General features: G+C 42.6%; 1 protein-coding gene across 1 annotated transcript; it reads left to right on the top strand.

Annotated features, from left to right (window-relative positions):
- The first annotated feature begins 1,622 nt into the window (after window positions 1-1,622).
- On the top strand, window positions 1,623-13,798 carry lrrn1 (leucine rich repeat neuronal 1). Its single transcript, XM_034533207.1, has 2 exons — window positions 1,623-2,093; window positions 10,557-13,798. The coding sequence occupies exon 2, from the start codon at window positions 10,728-10,730 to the stop codon at window positions 12,879-12,881; it is 2,154 nt and encodes a 717-aa protein (XP_034389098.1). The 5' UTR covers window positions 1,623-2,093; window positions 10,557-10,727; the 3' UTR covers window positions 12,882-13,798.
- Window positions 13,799-16,381: the final 2,583 nt, after the last annotated feature.

A 16,381-nucleotide genomic window follows, 5' to 3' on the forward strand; every position in this document is an offset into this window, starting at 1 on the left:
CAGTTGGCGTATCTCTTCTGGCTGATATTCCTCGATATGCTCGAGGCTCTGTGTCTGTAGGGGTCTGAGAATTTGTGTGCAACCTTGTGACTCTGACGGGGCCAGAGCGAGCCATTTGTCTTCATCTTTCTCAGAGACAAGGTGGTGTACAGATTAGAGTTTTACTCCCCACCTGCCTCATACCCACACACCCTACTCCTCACCTCACCAAGGGCGCCTTTGAAGCCAGCCATACGTACCTCCTGGTTGACAGCTCTGACTGTGTGAAAATTAACCCAACAAAACATTCCCTGCACCGCACGGTGTGGTCTGCTCGCATGGTAATGACCATTTGGCTGATGTGTCAAAAAGAGAAAGACAGAAGCCATGAGCAGATAAGAACACGCAGCTCGGTGAAGGAGCGCATTGAGACGATGGCGCTTCAAAGTGAAGGACACTCGTGGGACAAATACATTCCAGGGGACAGTGAATGCAGCTTTCCAACATGGGCTGTGTCAAGACAAAAGCAGGCATTCAATGGGAAAGGTGTGTTTTAATTGTACAAAAATACTTGTAAGACATTCCACCGCTTGTGTTCATGCCATACACTTTTTAAAAAGAGAGGTTCCATGGGAGGTGGATTTGAAGGGAGGATTTGGTTCGTAGGTTGTGGACTGGAGCGCAAATGTTTATTGGGTGTCTCTACTTCAAGCCCTTCACGTCTCATTTTTGCTTCGCTGCAGTTGCCATGCACTTTGGGATGCGGTAACATTGCAACGGGGAGCAGCACATTAGGCTGCGGCAAGTACTATAACGCCAACCACCGAGTTCATAATCTCCTCGTCTCAACTGTGAGCAAATGGATTCTTCAAATAGCGCTAATGCTCTACGGATGTCATAATACACGGTCGCACGAATGCTAACGGTGCCAGGTTGCTTTTCAGCCTGAGCTCCAGTTTAATGTAATCCTAGTATTCAGCTGAATATATATTTAAAGGTCACTGCATGATATTGCCTACCTTCATAGCCTATGCCTATTTCTCATGTGTGTTCTTATGCCATTTGATTATGGCATTTCCCTTTTAGTTCAACTGCCAGCTGGAGAAAGATGGACTCTTCTATCAAGTGGAAATATGTCATTGTGTTATATTGCCCTATAATGTTTAGAATGTTTATAATCTCTTTTAAAGATTTTTTTTCCCACCAGAGTTCAAAAGGAAGTCCTGATAAGGACTTGTGATGGTCAAGCCAATGCACGTGAACTTTGGGCCTCAAATAAGAGACAATGTTAGTTGTAACATGTGTGGAAACGTTATGTGGCAGAGTTTGCTAAACATCTATATGTTTCAAGGTAAACAGAAAATGGGAAATCTTTTTTTTTTTTTTTTTTTCAACAAGATTATAAGAGAAACAAACAATGGGAATGATTACAAAACAATATTAACACAGGGATCACAGAAGTCTCATTTATGATGTTTTCCTGACATAAAGTATATTATCCTTAAGGTTCATGCAAAGAGGAGGAGGTCTTATTTTTTTCAGCAGTAATGCCATGTACCACCCCCCAGTCCCCCCCTTCCCCCTTTCGCCCCATGCCCCGCCGCCCTCTCCTGCCTTTGTTCTCATCACAACAAGCCCGGAGCAGATGGTGCTCTGCTTTGCTTGGCCGACAGTGACAGACAGGCGCTCCCAGCCAATAGCCTGTTGGGGAATCAGCTGACTGGTCTGGACAGCGCCAGGTGTTTTTTTTTTCTTCTCTTCATCATTTTTTTCTTCTCCATCCGTTGGAGGAGCAGGCAGGCAGGCAGGCAGGCAGACGGCGGCGGCACAGCGGAGGAATATCTGGGAGACAAAACCGGTCGGTGGTGAGTTGCAGCAGGTCGGAGATCTCCGCTCAAGACCGCACCATGCCTCTCTCCGAGGCGCCTTGTGACTGATCGGGATACGCGGAGCGACACATCTGAACCCCCGCTAGGAGACAGGAATATGTGTTCTTACTCTGTTTGAGAACGCCGTGCACTCCGCACAATAACCTCGGTCTCATTTATCTCGTGTGTTCTGGATAAAAAAAAGACCCGTGCGCCTCGGGAACGTCGGACCGGAATGCCAACAAGGTGAGAGACCCCTCAGGAGACGAAAGGCATGCTTTACCACATGTCTGTTAGTTTCTTTACAAGCTGCATTTTTGTTGTTTGTGTGATTTGTTTTCACGTGTAAAACATTGCACACTTTGTGAATATGTTCCCATTCATTACACATCTCCCTGCGATGGATACATTGAGGATGGAGACACAGTCAAGGGCATGATCAGTTTTTTTGGTGTTTTTTTTGGGTGTTTTTCTGAATGTATCACTTGAAGGCTTGAAACCCCTTCTGGTTTCACAGGAGAACATTTAGGTCCCCGTTTGGGTCCCAAATGCATCAAACCGGTTCAATGCGTCAAAACGGGGAAACAAAAACTTTGATCTCGTTGCGGTATACTTGGCGCGCCATGCCGCGGGAGCTGCGTGCGCGACGTTCGTCCAATTATGTGTGATTTGCATATTAATGCTTTAAGTGTGTCGGCAGATGTCTCGATCCCTGCGAGCAAAAAGAAGACAAAAAAAGTCTCCGTGTTCTTGAGACAGACACAAGGCCCCTCTGTCGGAGATGCCGCGGTGAGAATGGGGCTCATTGGCAGGGGGTCTATTGTGGTTCTCCGACGCTGCAGCTGTTGCGCTTTTGTGATGTGGAGACTGCTGACTTGCATCACTCAACTTCAGGCACGAGGGCACACACTGTGGAAAGGTCAGGAAGAAAAAGGGATTTGTTCTTAATGTGCGTTTTTTTCTTATTTGTTTTGCTTGCCCTGCTCAGTGTCCGTGCCCACTGGACCTCTTTTAACAACAAAAGTGCTGAGAGTCCATATTTCCTCTGTGGACCCCATGGGTCAAATGAAATGCCTCGCAGTATAAAGAGCAGGAAAAAGAAAACGGCTTCAGTGGCAGCGTGTGCGGCTGTTTCTCACATCAAGACTTTCTTGAGGTTTTGCATTCTGCCAAAATCATCGGATCATCATCGGATCAAAAGCTGTCTAGTTAATTAATTCTCTATTTATTTAATTCTCTCACACTTGGTCTCTGTTGGTGCTGCATGCTGTCTGAGCACATCTGTAAGCGAGCAGCAGACGGAATCACTCTTTAAAAGTGACTGAATAAGAAAGAGCACCTTGATTGGTTTCTTTTTTTTTCTTCTCAAGAGGGCATCCTGCCTCACATGGACAAAGCAGGCCAACACACACACACACACACACACACACACACACACACGGCATGCACACACTCAGGCACACCACTCAATGTCTATTTTCTTTGGAACTTGATCATGACGATTTAGTGTGACAAATGGGCGTGTGTGTTGCAGGCAGGTGTCTGCGTATGTGTGGTGAGGGGGTTGTTAGGAGACAGAAGGGCTCAGGGGAGAGGGGGGAGGGGTAAAGGGCTTCACCCCCACCACCACCAACATTTAGGTCCCGAGGGTATAAGGCATGGCGTGGAGGGGGCGGGTGGGTTATTGAGCTCAGGCCTCGCACCATTATTCCTATAGAAGAAGGGCTGAGGCATTAACCCTTTGTCCTCTGTGGGCTTCCAGACAGACACAGCAACAGCTCAGCTCACCCTGCTGTTATGACATTTTGACAGATATTTCAGAGACACACCTGTGTTTCACACACCTCCGGCTCTGGGGAACTGGGGGTTATGTGTTTGTGTGTGCGTGTGGTTACAGCAGGAGCCCACTGTGGGCAGGACTACGTGGACCTTAACACCCAGGCAGGTGAAGGAGTGGATCGGGCTCAGCCACCTGCATCGGAACCCTCAAGGACATTTACCTCATGTATAAACCATTATGCAATAAATACACAAGTAAACTTTATATGTAAATACTACAGGAACATTGGTAGTTTGAACCTGAAAAGCTCACAAGCGAAACCTAGTTAAGGCAGGATGGAAGCTGTATTTATGGAAAGCCCATAAGAGGACGTGTCAGGAGATTAAGTAGAAGATGCATTTGGCCATTTATTGTTGCTGGTTGGTAGTAATTTCTGATGATTCATTCCCCAATTCCTCCTGCCCACAAGTGTCCTTGACCAAGACACTGGGCCCTGAAGTACTCCCCCGATCTATATTGTTTTAATCTAAATGCACGAAGCCTCATTTATGAAAAAAGCTGCTATACCCATTCCCATTTAATCTGGTTCAGTTCCACCCTTGTTTTAGGCACAAAAAAAAAACTCCTGTTATGGTCCTCGCCATTAAAAGTGAATGGCTTTACCATGAAATCTATGACGAATTACTTACATTTTGTTGTTGTGTTATTTTGAGCTTTAAAAGCCCTCTGTCTGTGATCTTTTAGGAGTGATAGCAGGTTGCACTCGAATACATTTACACTGCAGTTTGACGTTCTCACCATAAAACGGTTGTTCCTCCAAGGCGTCGTGGTATAATTCCGTTGATACGTATGCTTCCCAGTTGAACTAGTTTGAGAGGTGCGGCAAACGAGCAACTGTAGAACCAATGCCACGGCATGTCGCCGATGACCAAGAGGCCCAGCTCCTCCAACCAAGGGAAGACCTAACGTGAATCATTCAATTTGAAAGCAGCCAGCATGCACACCTCACTCTTGCTCATACCCGCACAAGAAAGACAAGAGGGTTAGAGGCAGGTGTGAGCACAAGCGGGGAAAAAAAGGATCGCGACAACCTATTTTGGGCACACCGAAGTCCTGATTACCTCATCGCCCATAGGAGGAAAAGAAATATGGCTTACATGACTAGAGTCCCCGAGCGAGGTGTAACGAGGTGTAATGTGTCTGACTGGATACATGGTTTCCCAAGAGGCTGTAATATGAAGGTTTCTCTATTCATGCTGGTGTTCAGATGGACACCGATAAAGAAATAAGAGAGACAGTTGTGTTTTCACTTCATTTAGCCTTCTTGTCCCAGCACCGGTCTGTCTCTGTTCTCCGTATTCCCCTTCGTTGAGCCGTTGTCAGGTTCTGTCAACTAATTCAGGAGTGTTTTTTTAATATCTTTTTTTATCACCTCCATTTTGTTCAATTTGTGACAAGATGTGTTGATAGGCTCTCTGGGGTTGTTTATCTCACTCGCGCCACCTGTAATCTGTTTTCCCTCATTTATGTTTTTATCTTTTCTTTTTTTATAAATGTGTGTTCAGACGAGGAGACTAAAGCTCGAAGGCAAACCAGGGCCGGCGGAGTTATACACGCGTCTCCCGAGGGAGCCCTAATGCAAGACTCTTGTTATCCAGTTGAAATCAAGTTTTCATTTTCTCATGTCACTCTCAGTTCTTATTACATTTGAGGGAGGATTTCCTTGACGATGAGCTTGAGTGTCCTCAGACTGACATTGAGAAGTATTGGACTTCATATGGTGACTTAAAGGCACATCTACCATCCCTCACACATCAATGGATTATTCAAAGTTTGATACGTAGGAGAACATGATGACTGTCCTCTCATTAGTAATCATTACAGATGTGTTTTCTATAGTTCAGAAGAAAACTGTATGTTCAATTCCTCTCTCTCTGGTAAAGATGGTAACCATTATCATATACTGGCACAACGGCAGGTTATATTATAAGCTGTTGTTCTGGCAAGTAATAAGAACAGGTCTGATCACCAACCTGATTGGATATTTTTAGGCCATGTCTTGATGAAGTGACATCTTTTGAACTTTTGCCAGGATGCCAATTAACAAGCTGGATCACTATAAGTGGCAGTTTCTCAAGTGGACACGACAGGAATCCGGCATGCGACAAAAGTGGCTACATGGCTGCCAGGTTTGTTCAGGGCTGCTGTCCATGTGTATGTGCGATCACCTTAACGTTATCCATTCATTCCAGGAAAAGTTTCCCAGCTAAGGCCTAAATCAAGGCTGTTTTAATGCTGTTGCTTTGGGAGAAAAATATATTTTCTAAATCTACTACCGTGAATAAAAATGTTGACTTTTAATTCAGGAAAAGCATGGTCTCCTTACAGCACTGTGTGTGCAGCACCTGCAGCCATGAAACGCCATGCCATTACACAATGGATGATAGGTGGTGGTTCTTCAGTAGTCAATACTTCACCTACCTCTAGATTATCAAGACTAATCTTGGCTTGTGTGAGAATAGTATTCATCAACGGCTCACTGATAGATCGTCCGCCCTGTTTTTCTGTCACCACCAACATCCAGTGTGATACTTCACAAGGGTTGCATCTATTAACTATGGATTTTCAATGGAAACATAATGGAACTGTTGGTGTTTATTTCAAGTATCCCATGTACAGGTTCAGGCCGTGGTGACAACCTCTGGGTTGTTTCCTGTTTCCTGCCTTTGGTGTTGTGTTCAGTGTTTTTCCACCACCTGCTGTGTGTTTTAAGCTCTCCTGTTGCTCTGGGACTCCGATCACAATGGACCTGTGAAGCCCATGTCAGGGTGTCTCAGACAGCTTTTAGTGGTTCAAATCAACCAGTGTCAAGAGGATGTTGACACAAGGTTTTTTTTAGCTCTTTTAAGTGCTCATAGTTACATCAGAGCAGCATTCTTTTGTTATTTTTCACTTTAAAAAGTGTGTCATAATTTGTGTGTTTAGTATTAAATGGGATCAGAAATGGTTTAATCTTACCCTGAAATAAGGGGAGCACAGACAAAGCTGTTAGCATTTACCGAATGGGGAGAATCTAAGATTAACCCCATTTGTGGTAAATAGTGTGCTGCAGAAATGAGTCCTAAAACACGGAAATGTGTTGGCACTTTGACACTTCTTTATCCCTCGTCCCAAAGTCAATGGTTTTTTGGTTAGATGCCTGAAATAAGGTCTGTGGTTAAAACAAGCTTAAGAGATTTTAATGTTTTGATCTACGATATAAGTAAATACCCCTCTGGGGAATTTTAAAGCTTTTATGTGTCCTAGAAAAGGCGGTTGCCACCTTTTAGCTTAGTGGTGAGGTAAAGTCACGTGACCGAAAAATACTAAAGTGGTGCTCATTTATGAAAATTAACAAAATGTGTAAGTAACATAACTTTTGCAATAATTCAAAACCTAATGGAAAAATCCCATTTTTGTTATGAGAACCTCATACTTCCAGGTTGGCCTATACAAATATGTCGTCCCTACAGCACTCTTTGGATGAGGAAGATTGCGAGAGCAGAATAATTGTGTATTTATATATCCGACTCATAATCTTAATGCATTGTATATTTTTAAAGCCAATTGAACCAACAATGTAAGAACAAGTCTCAATTAAAACAATAATGTTGTTATAGTACATTGATTCAATTCTGTTAATCATTTACTTCCTGAATCTGCCTTTTTGTTTGACTTCAGTCAGCTAAAAATAGGTAAATTATCATCAATGAAAATGCAGTCACTTTATCAGTCCAAAAGAAAGCCAATAAAAGACATTCTTTTAAAAGTAAATTATGCAAAGTTTTAGAAAAGTTGTTTCATTTGCTTTGTATTTTTTTCCATTATTATTTTGAAAACGATGTCAGAAATGTGGTTAATTTGTACGGGATGACTGTGGTGCACTGACAGATCACTGATTACAATAATTTTGAAACGTTTTTGTCAACACTGTAACAAAATTAAATTATTTTATATTATATTATTTTGTAATGGGAGAGAATATTTAGTCATTGATACAAATTACATACAAGTGCATAAGGAATTATTTTCATAATGAGATTACCAATGAATTAACACTCCATCTCTATGCTGTATTTGCCTCAGATTGCACTGATATGTTGCTTTTAATTAAAGTGCTAAGTGACCCGTTTCTTTCCTCTGGGTTTAAATCCAGTACACCGCCTCAAGCTAATCTCCACTTCAGTATCGGCATCCACTAATCCTGACTGGCACAGCGATCATCACAATATACAGTGCTTTACCTTAAAGACAAGGTACTGTGCTATCCCTGTTTCACCCATGCTCCGCCCTGTCCCATAGGGAATCCCCAATATAGGAGGAGCAGAAACATCTCCCTGGTGCTGTTGCCAGGCAGTTTGCATTGAGATGAATTAGTCAGTCTCTTGTTTGAAAGCCTCTTAAGTGCTATCTTCCTAAGCTGGTGTGGTCCATATAAAGCTGTGTGGTGGAGAAGGCCGTGGTACTGTGGTGTTGCCGTATGGCTCTGCAGAGGGTGGGTTGCCTCCTTAAGTAAATAGACCTAATTGAGTATTGGGATCTATGTGGCTATAGGACACTGAGTGCACAGGCTTGTTAAAGACATGCTGGCAACCTAATCATGTTAATAAACAATGGCAAGGGATAAAACTGTTGCATGGAAACAGTATGTCTAAATACAGTATGTGCACGTGAATAGAATTATTGACTGACTGAAACCCATATCTCATGCAAATGAGATAAAAGGCATATAAAAGGAACATCCAGAGTTCTGAGTTTGTACTCATGGTTGAATGCACTTATTGTAAGTCACTTTGTATAAAAGCGTCAGCTAAATTATATGTAATGTTATGTAATGCATATGAAAAGCATGGGTTACTTCAAATCCTCCTAACAGGATGGAGAATGAAGCACTGTAAAGGGGTTTGGGCACAGTGGTTCTTCGAGCAAAATTCTAATGTAAGCGTGCTAAAATGCTTATAATAACGATGCCGACATGCTGATGTTTAGCGGGTATAATGTTTACTATGTTCACCATCTTAGTTTTATCATGCAAACATGCCAACATTAGCATATTAGCACTAGAACAAAGTACAGCTGAGGGTGATGGCAATGTTAATAGTTTTGCAGATATTAGTCGGAATCCAAAGTGGACAAGGTGAGATTTTGACTTGATGATAAAAATAGTTAAACGATTGCCAAATATATTACAATTCATCCTAAGCAAAGTTAATAGCAATCCATCAAGTGGTTGTTGAGATATTTCACTTCAAATGTAGAGTTAGAAATCAGGAGGCTTCGTCGTCTGGGGTCCATGACTGTCTGTGAATTATCGATGTGAAGAGTAAAAGCTGCACACTGACACCAAACCACACAGTAATTTACAGTAAATGTCTCAATCCCAGACAGATCTTCTTAAAATCAAAATGTTTAAAAGTGGTCACAGGCACTATGATGACAGCTGTGGTTAACTGTCAAACCAATAAACATATCCAAAATAATTAGAAATTCAAGTACACAAAGACAACCCTCTCAAAAACACATAAATCCCAAATTGTGGTAGTGCAGAGACAATAATACACCCAAGTGTGGTAGTGCAGAGACAATAATACACCCAAAGTAAACCAGAACATATCATGAATATATGAAAGGAAACATTCAAATAGTTGACAAACTATCTTGAAAAAGTTACATGGCAATCCGTCCAATAGTTGCTGTGGTATTTCAGTCTGGACCAAAGGAGTGGACTGACAGACCTACTGCCAACCCTAAAAGAATATATGACTGTGATGATTTTCTAGACGGTTAAGAGTGTTTGAGAGTAGCAGTGGCATTGAGTACAAGCTGTCTTCCAGAATGAATGCTTCATCTTCCTTGTCACTCCAGTAAGGAGGGCAAACAGATGCCTGTTGTACCTCTCAGGAGTTTGCGTATGATGAACTAGACCAGAGTCTCTTGTCCTTCCACAGCCCTCTCCTGAAATCCCGCTTTGCTGTCACAAGTACTAGAGTTAAAGAATGCTGCTCAAAGTTTTGACACTTTTCCTTCAGTTCCCAATCATCCCAGAAAAAAATCTCAGGCCTGCTGAAAACTTCTTTTTCATGTTTGCCCTAAATTCAGAATGCTGAAGACGTTGCATTAAAAATGAAGAAGTGCATCTTTTTTCTTTGCTTTCTCTGAGGCATGGCACACACAAATATCTCATAGTGTTTAATGATGTTCGGGAAGCTAATGATCAAGTCCTTATGGGCCTGTTGGATAGATGAAAGCCCTCAATGGAATCTGATTTCTTTCCAAGTCGTTCAGAGCAGTGTGTTGTGCAAGCATTGTAATGAGCTGAACTTGCATTTTCTCAAAACTGTTGATGTTGCACATAACTCAGTCTCTCAAGGATAGTGGAGAAGCAATTGTCGTTCTTAGACAGTTTGTTGTCTTACATAATTGCTTCATTTACAAGAAACATGAAAGATTATGTTATAATCCAGTAATTGTTACACACATAAATACTAAGAGTCTACACTCATGCTAGCTGCTTTGTAAGGCTGTACTTAGAAGTCAACATGCGAACATGTTCACAATAACAGCGGTAGCATTCTGATGTTAGGCAGGTATTTGATGATAAGCTAAAGTATGAGACAAATTAGCATTGTGAAACAATGGTCGTGATAAATGGCAATACATTCAATAGTTGCTGAGAGATAAACCACAAATGTCAAGCTGAAGCTGACACAAGAGGAAAAGTAAGGGGACCACCACAGTTCTGAGGATTTATTCTCTAAAAACCACGACTGTCTATAGAATTTCAAGGCAATCCATCCAAAAATAATTACGTATTATATACACTTGTTATTATAAATATGGGGCAAACGCTTTTTGTATAATGACATTTATGTTTTGTCTTTCTTTTCCAGATTACTCTGGCGCTCCAATATCTTGAACTCTCCAAGAAAAATTCTACCCTCTGCTTCAACCCCCGACTGGACTTCACTGGACTGAAAGATCTAATAAGCAGAAAGTCTGGTTGATGAATGTAACGCATTCTCTCCCAAATTCATCTGCCCCTCCTCCTGTTCTACCCCAGCATGGCTAGACGGAGGTTAGACTGCTTGCTTCTGGGCCAGGTGTTTGCTAGCCTGATGCTGGTATCGATAGGACTATCCTACGTCCAGAGCAATGATTGTCCCCAGCTATGTGTATGTGAGATCCGGCCCTGGTTTACCCCCCAGTCCACCTACAGAGAGGCCATCACTGTGGACTGCAATGACCTTCGCTTAACACGTATCCCGGGAAACCTCTCCAGTGACACTCAGGTTCTCCTCCTACAAAGCAACTACATTGCCAGGACCAATGATGAGCTTGAACAGCTCTTCAACCTGACTGAGCTGGACTTGTCCCAGAACAATTTCAGTATTATTCGAGATGTTGGCCTTTTCAATATGTCCCAGCTCACCACGCTTCATCTGGAGGAGAACCAGATCACGGAAATGCCAGATTACTGTTTGCAGGACCTCAGTAACCTGCAGGAGCTCTACATCAATCACAATCAGATCAACACAATCTCTGCCAATGCCTTCTTTGGGCTCCACAACCTACTCAGGCTTCACCTCAACTCCAACAAAATTAAGACCATCAGCAGCCAGTGGTTTGAATCCACACCCAACCTGGAAATCCTCATGATTGGGGAGAATCCTGTTGTTGGAATAATGGACTTTAACTTTAAGCCACTGGGCAATCTTAGAAGTCTGGTTTTGGCTGGGATGGATTTGACAGACGTCCCTGGAAATGCCTTTGTGGGACTTGACAATCTTGAAAGCCTCTCTTTCTATGACAATAAGCTGGTCCGAATTCCCCAGAGAGCCCTCCAGAAACTACCGAACCTCAAGTTCTTGGATTTGAACAAAAACCCAGTGCACAAGATTCAGGAAGGAGATTTCAAGAACATGGTGAGACTGAAGGAGTTGGGTATAAACAACATGGGAGAGCTGGTTTCTGTCGACCGGTACGCGCTGGACAATCTTCCTGAGCTCACAAAGCTGGAGGCAACAAACAATCCCAAGTTCTCTTACATCAACCGTCAGGCTTTTCGGGATGTCCCGGCCTTGGAGAGTCTAATGCTGAACAACAACGCCCTGAATGCCCTCTATGAGTCCACGGTGGACTCTCTCCCCAACTTGCGTGAGATCAGTATCCACAGCAATCCTCTGCGCTGTGACTGCGTCATTCAGTGGATGAGCTCCAACAAAACCACTGTCCGTTTCATGGAGCCTCTGTCCATGTTTTGTGCCATGCCAACAGAAGTAAGGGGTTTGCATGTGCGGGAGGTGCTGCAGAATAATTTAGCAAACCAGTGCCTGCCCCTGATTTCCCATGATACATTTCCTAGCCACCTCAACCTTGACATCGGCATGACCTTGGACTTGGACTGCAGAGCCATGTCTCAGCCTGAACCTGAAATCTACTGGGTGACACCAATGGGGAACAAGGTAATGATGGACACCCTATCTGACAAGTATAGCCTCAGCAATGAAGGGACATTGAGAATTTCTCATATTCAAGTTGAAGACTCTGGCAGATACACCTGTGTGGCTCAAAACTCAGAGGGAGCTGACACAAGAGTGACAGCTATACGGGTGAACGGCACTCTGTTAGACAGCACTCAGCTAATAAAGATCTACGTCAAACAAACACAATCTCACTCTATCCTTGTCTCCTGGAAAATAAATTCCAATGTGATGACCTCTAACCTCAAGTGGTCCTCTGCCATCATGAAAATAGACAACCCACATATTACTTACACTGCCAGGGTACCCGTTGATGTCCATGAGTACAACCTTACACATTTACAACCAGCAACTGAGTACGAGGTGTGCCTCACCGTCTCCAACATCCACCAACAAACACAGAAGTCGTGCGTGAATGTGACGACGAAGCAGGCAACCTTCGCTGTGGAAATATCCGACCAGGGGACCAACACTGCTCTGGCAGCAGTCATGGGAACGATGTTTGCCATCATCAGTCTGGCCTCTCTGGGAGTGTACATTGCCAAAAGGTGGAAGAGGAAAAACTATCACCATTCCCTGAAAAAATACATGCAGAAAACCTCGTCAATACCGCTAAACGAGTTGTACCCTCCTCTTATCAACTTGTGGGAGGCCGACAGTGAGAAGGAGAAAGAGGGCTCAGCCGAGACCAAAGCCAGTCAGGTGGACACCACACGCAGCTATTACATGTGGTGAGAGCTACAACCCATCGGGAGATACAGAGACATGTTTCTTTCGGGAGCACAACTATACATACTTGCTTCTTTGTGTAATTGAACAAATTTCTTTCATGTTTCTTATTTGTTTTCTTCGGTTCTCTGAGACTTGCTCTTTAAAGCGACTGACGAACCGAGATCTTCACATCTTTAGTTTAGCATATTGCCTTTTTACCTCTCGCTCATTTCGACACACAATATGGCAGTTTTGGCTAGCTTCCTCGACTTAGTAGTCACTGTACTTTATTTTTAGTACTTGTTTTAATAAACACAGCATGAGCATTGTCACGGATTCAGCATACAGTAGCAACGGAAAAGCTGAAAATCAACCTGTTTTTGACATCTTTCTTTGGCAGAACTGTTAGATACTGCCTTTTTCTTTCTCTTGTAAAACAGTTTCACTGTTGACTATTGTGCACTGAAATATATATATATACTAATTTGTCTATCAACTCAAATATAAGCTGACAAAGTATGTTTAGACTTGATATACTGTCTATTGAATAATGTTAGCAATTCCTCTGTAATGTTCTATCAGCGATGACTTAATTTACTTTTTGTACATTAAATAATTATAATAACATAATAAGTATGTTTGATTTAGACTTTAAGTTTGCAGATCAGCTACTGTAAACCAGCAATAGAAATATGAATGTTATGAACTAGGTCAATAGATGTAAAGCTTTTTCAATTTCTTAAATATTTCTTTTCTTATTTTGCTATAATATGTCTACAATCACTGGTTTTGTTGTGGTTTACACACACAAACATGTTGTTTATTGGGGAGCAAGTTAAATACAATCTTCTTTCCTCATATTTTCTAAACCATGATTTTAACACTAAGTGTCATTTCTATAAAGAAAGTGTATTCTGTATATTCAATAAATTTTCTTTGGCAAAAACAGACATTTAGAGGTTGAAAGTAAAGCTTTGAATTGTTGTTGCAGGGAAAACCCATCATCTCATATTAATTTTCTTAATTCCAGTGTGATGAGCGTAGCTGTAGGTGTTTGGTTACAACCTTACTGAAGATAAAGAGAGAATGGAAGATGCAGACTGCAGTGTCCTGGCCTATGCAAAAGCAATTATCAAAGAATAATTAAAATTCTAGTCCCTGTACAATATAGTCTCTGCACAACATGCCTCATGCCTCAGAACTCACATACAGTAACTTCAAAAACAAAGAATGTTGTCACTCAAAACCAAAAGAGTGGATGTGTCACTGTCTGTTTAATTATTGCAGACATACCTCTGTATCTCCGAAGCTGTAGAAAGGGAGCAACACGGGGAGTATAATTCAGCTGAGACATGATTGAAGGATATGGTGATTACAGACAATACAGTTACAGCAAGTACAGACTGCAGCGATATTTGGCACCAAGCAACAACGCTATAATCCGCCAAATGTTTCAAATTCTCATAATTTTTGTGGAATGGAATTCATAGTAGTATTCCCGTCTAATGACATGACACAACCGTCGGCTTTCTCTTTAATATCTACTGAGACAGTAATATGTTGAGTCCGCCACAATGCAAATCCCAATCCCAGTGGCTCAGTGTCTGGAAAAGTGGATCTCCAGCGGTGGCCCAGATGTTGACGGACAGATCTGGGCTTTGCGGTGCAATCAAACGATGTCCGTTTAGTCTCGCCTGACAACATGGTTATTCTCGTGCATGATGTCTCCTGTGAAGTAACGGCAGTATAAGCAGTTAATAAATGATTATCGATATAATATACAAATAATACAACACACTGGTAATGGCATCTTTTGTTCACGTACCCATTTTTAAACCCAACCACATAATCTGTTGACAAATTCTAAACATTTTAAAAGTCAGCTTAAAGCTGCATAATAGTGTGTTATAAACAACGAATGTTGTTCATAAATGCTTATAAATGATATGCTAATTAGGTGGTACATTTAAATGCGGTACTGATACACATTACACAAACTGATAAGGCTTTGTGTGCATTGTGCATAAAGAAACGCTGTCTCATTGCTACTGCTTTTCATCGCGTATAGTGATGTCAGGAGATGCTGCAATAAAAATGCCAGTGGATGTCATGCACCCCTGTGTCCTGTGCTGAGAATGATGGACAGCGAGGGACAATACAGCAGTAGGCTGGCCTTTGTTGGACATTGAAACCGCCACTTTGAAAAGTCCGCTGCCGTCCTTTCATCTGCACAGAGCGGACGAGCATTCACACGGTCTCAGTGGGTAGCCTAGTAACAGACCGGAAATCAGCTCATTGGGACAGCTATCAATGAAAGCTTTTCAAAGCGTGTGCTGGAGCCTGCACCGTGTACCATCCCAGTGGCCTGTTTCCATGACAACCCCTCCCTCCATCCTCCTGCAGGTGCTTGCAGCCAAGTGAGAGAAGTCCCCAGAGCCTGAAATAACACTGACAAGGTCAACACCCCGCAGGGTGGAAACCACTAAGACATCATGTCCGCTTTCAAAGGTGTGGAGCGAGAAAAGCTGCATCTTTGCATTAAAAGGTGAAGTAGAACGGCACAGAGAGCTTCTCAGCTGGACTTTACACCTTTCTTTTCTTCCGCCATGCTAAAGGTGAACTATGTTAAAACGGTGGCTGAAGAGGATGGATACTGTACGAGAGGGGAGACGCCGTATTTGCACTTTCTCTCAATATTCCGCTGATTTCCAACAAACCTAATGCAGTCGCTGGCAGAAAATTAATCGCAATTTAATCTCTGCCCAGTGAGAAGGATGGAGGCAAGTCTGAGCCAGAAAGATTGAGCGCCCACTTTAAGAGCAGAAGATAAAACCAGACAGAGGGTGAAGGAGTAGTTGAACATTGAGCACAGGAGAATGAATTCAAATGAAATCCATCACTGTTAACCTGCATACACTGCTAGCAGCACAGCTCTTCTGCTCCTGACACTCAGTGCAGTGGGAAGTTCCTAATGTGATTGTTAGTGACCATTTGCTGAGCTCTGACCCCCTTAGTTACTGTTGCTATGCCTGTTAAGCGTTCCTTTCTCAAACAGCAAACAACAAACCATGCAATTTACAGATGTAATTACCACTCAGTTCTCAATGAGGTCCTTGACATCAGGAAGGTGCAGAAAAAAGCGGCTCCTTATTTCTAGCTGATGAGTTTTTTTTGCTGTTGCCAGCTATGACTTGGTTTTAAAACGCAGACATTTTTTAAAATATTTCAAGCTGAACGCATTTGATGAAAATGGGTCTTGAATATGCACTATATGACTATACGTGCAACACATTGTGACGCCAACGCGCCAAATGATGCAGCTTGGCCAGTTGCCTTTAGCTTCAAACTATGACGCTCTATGACGCTCTCGCTACCCCTCTAGCGTCAGTTTTGCCCCCCCCCCGTCAGGGATAGCGTTTCCATATCCAGTCATTACATGCGTTGCATTTCAAGAAACTTCCATCTTCACAGGAAGTTCGGTTGAGGCAACAAAACCACTTGGTTGACATAGTGACTTGTGTGAC

This window comes from Cyclopterus lumpus, chromosome 5 (genome assembly GCF_009769545.1).
Source record: "Cyclopterus lumpus isolate fCycLum1 chromosome 5, fCycLum1.pri, whole genome shotgun sequence".
NCBI classification, from domain to species: Eukaryota; Metazoa; Chordata; class Actinopteri; order Perciformes; family Cyclopteridae; genus Cyclopterus; species Cyclopterus lumpus.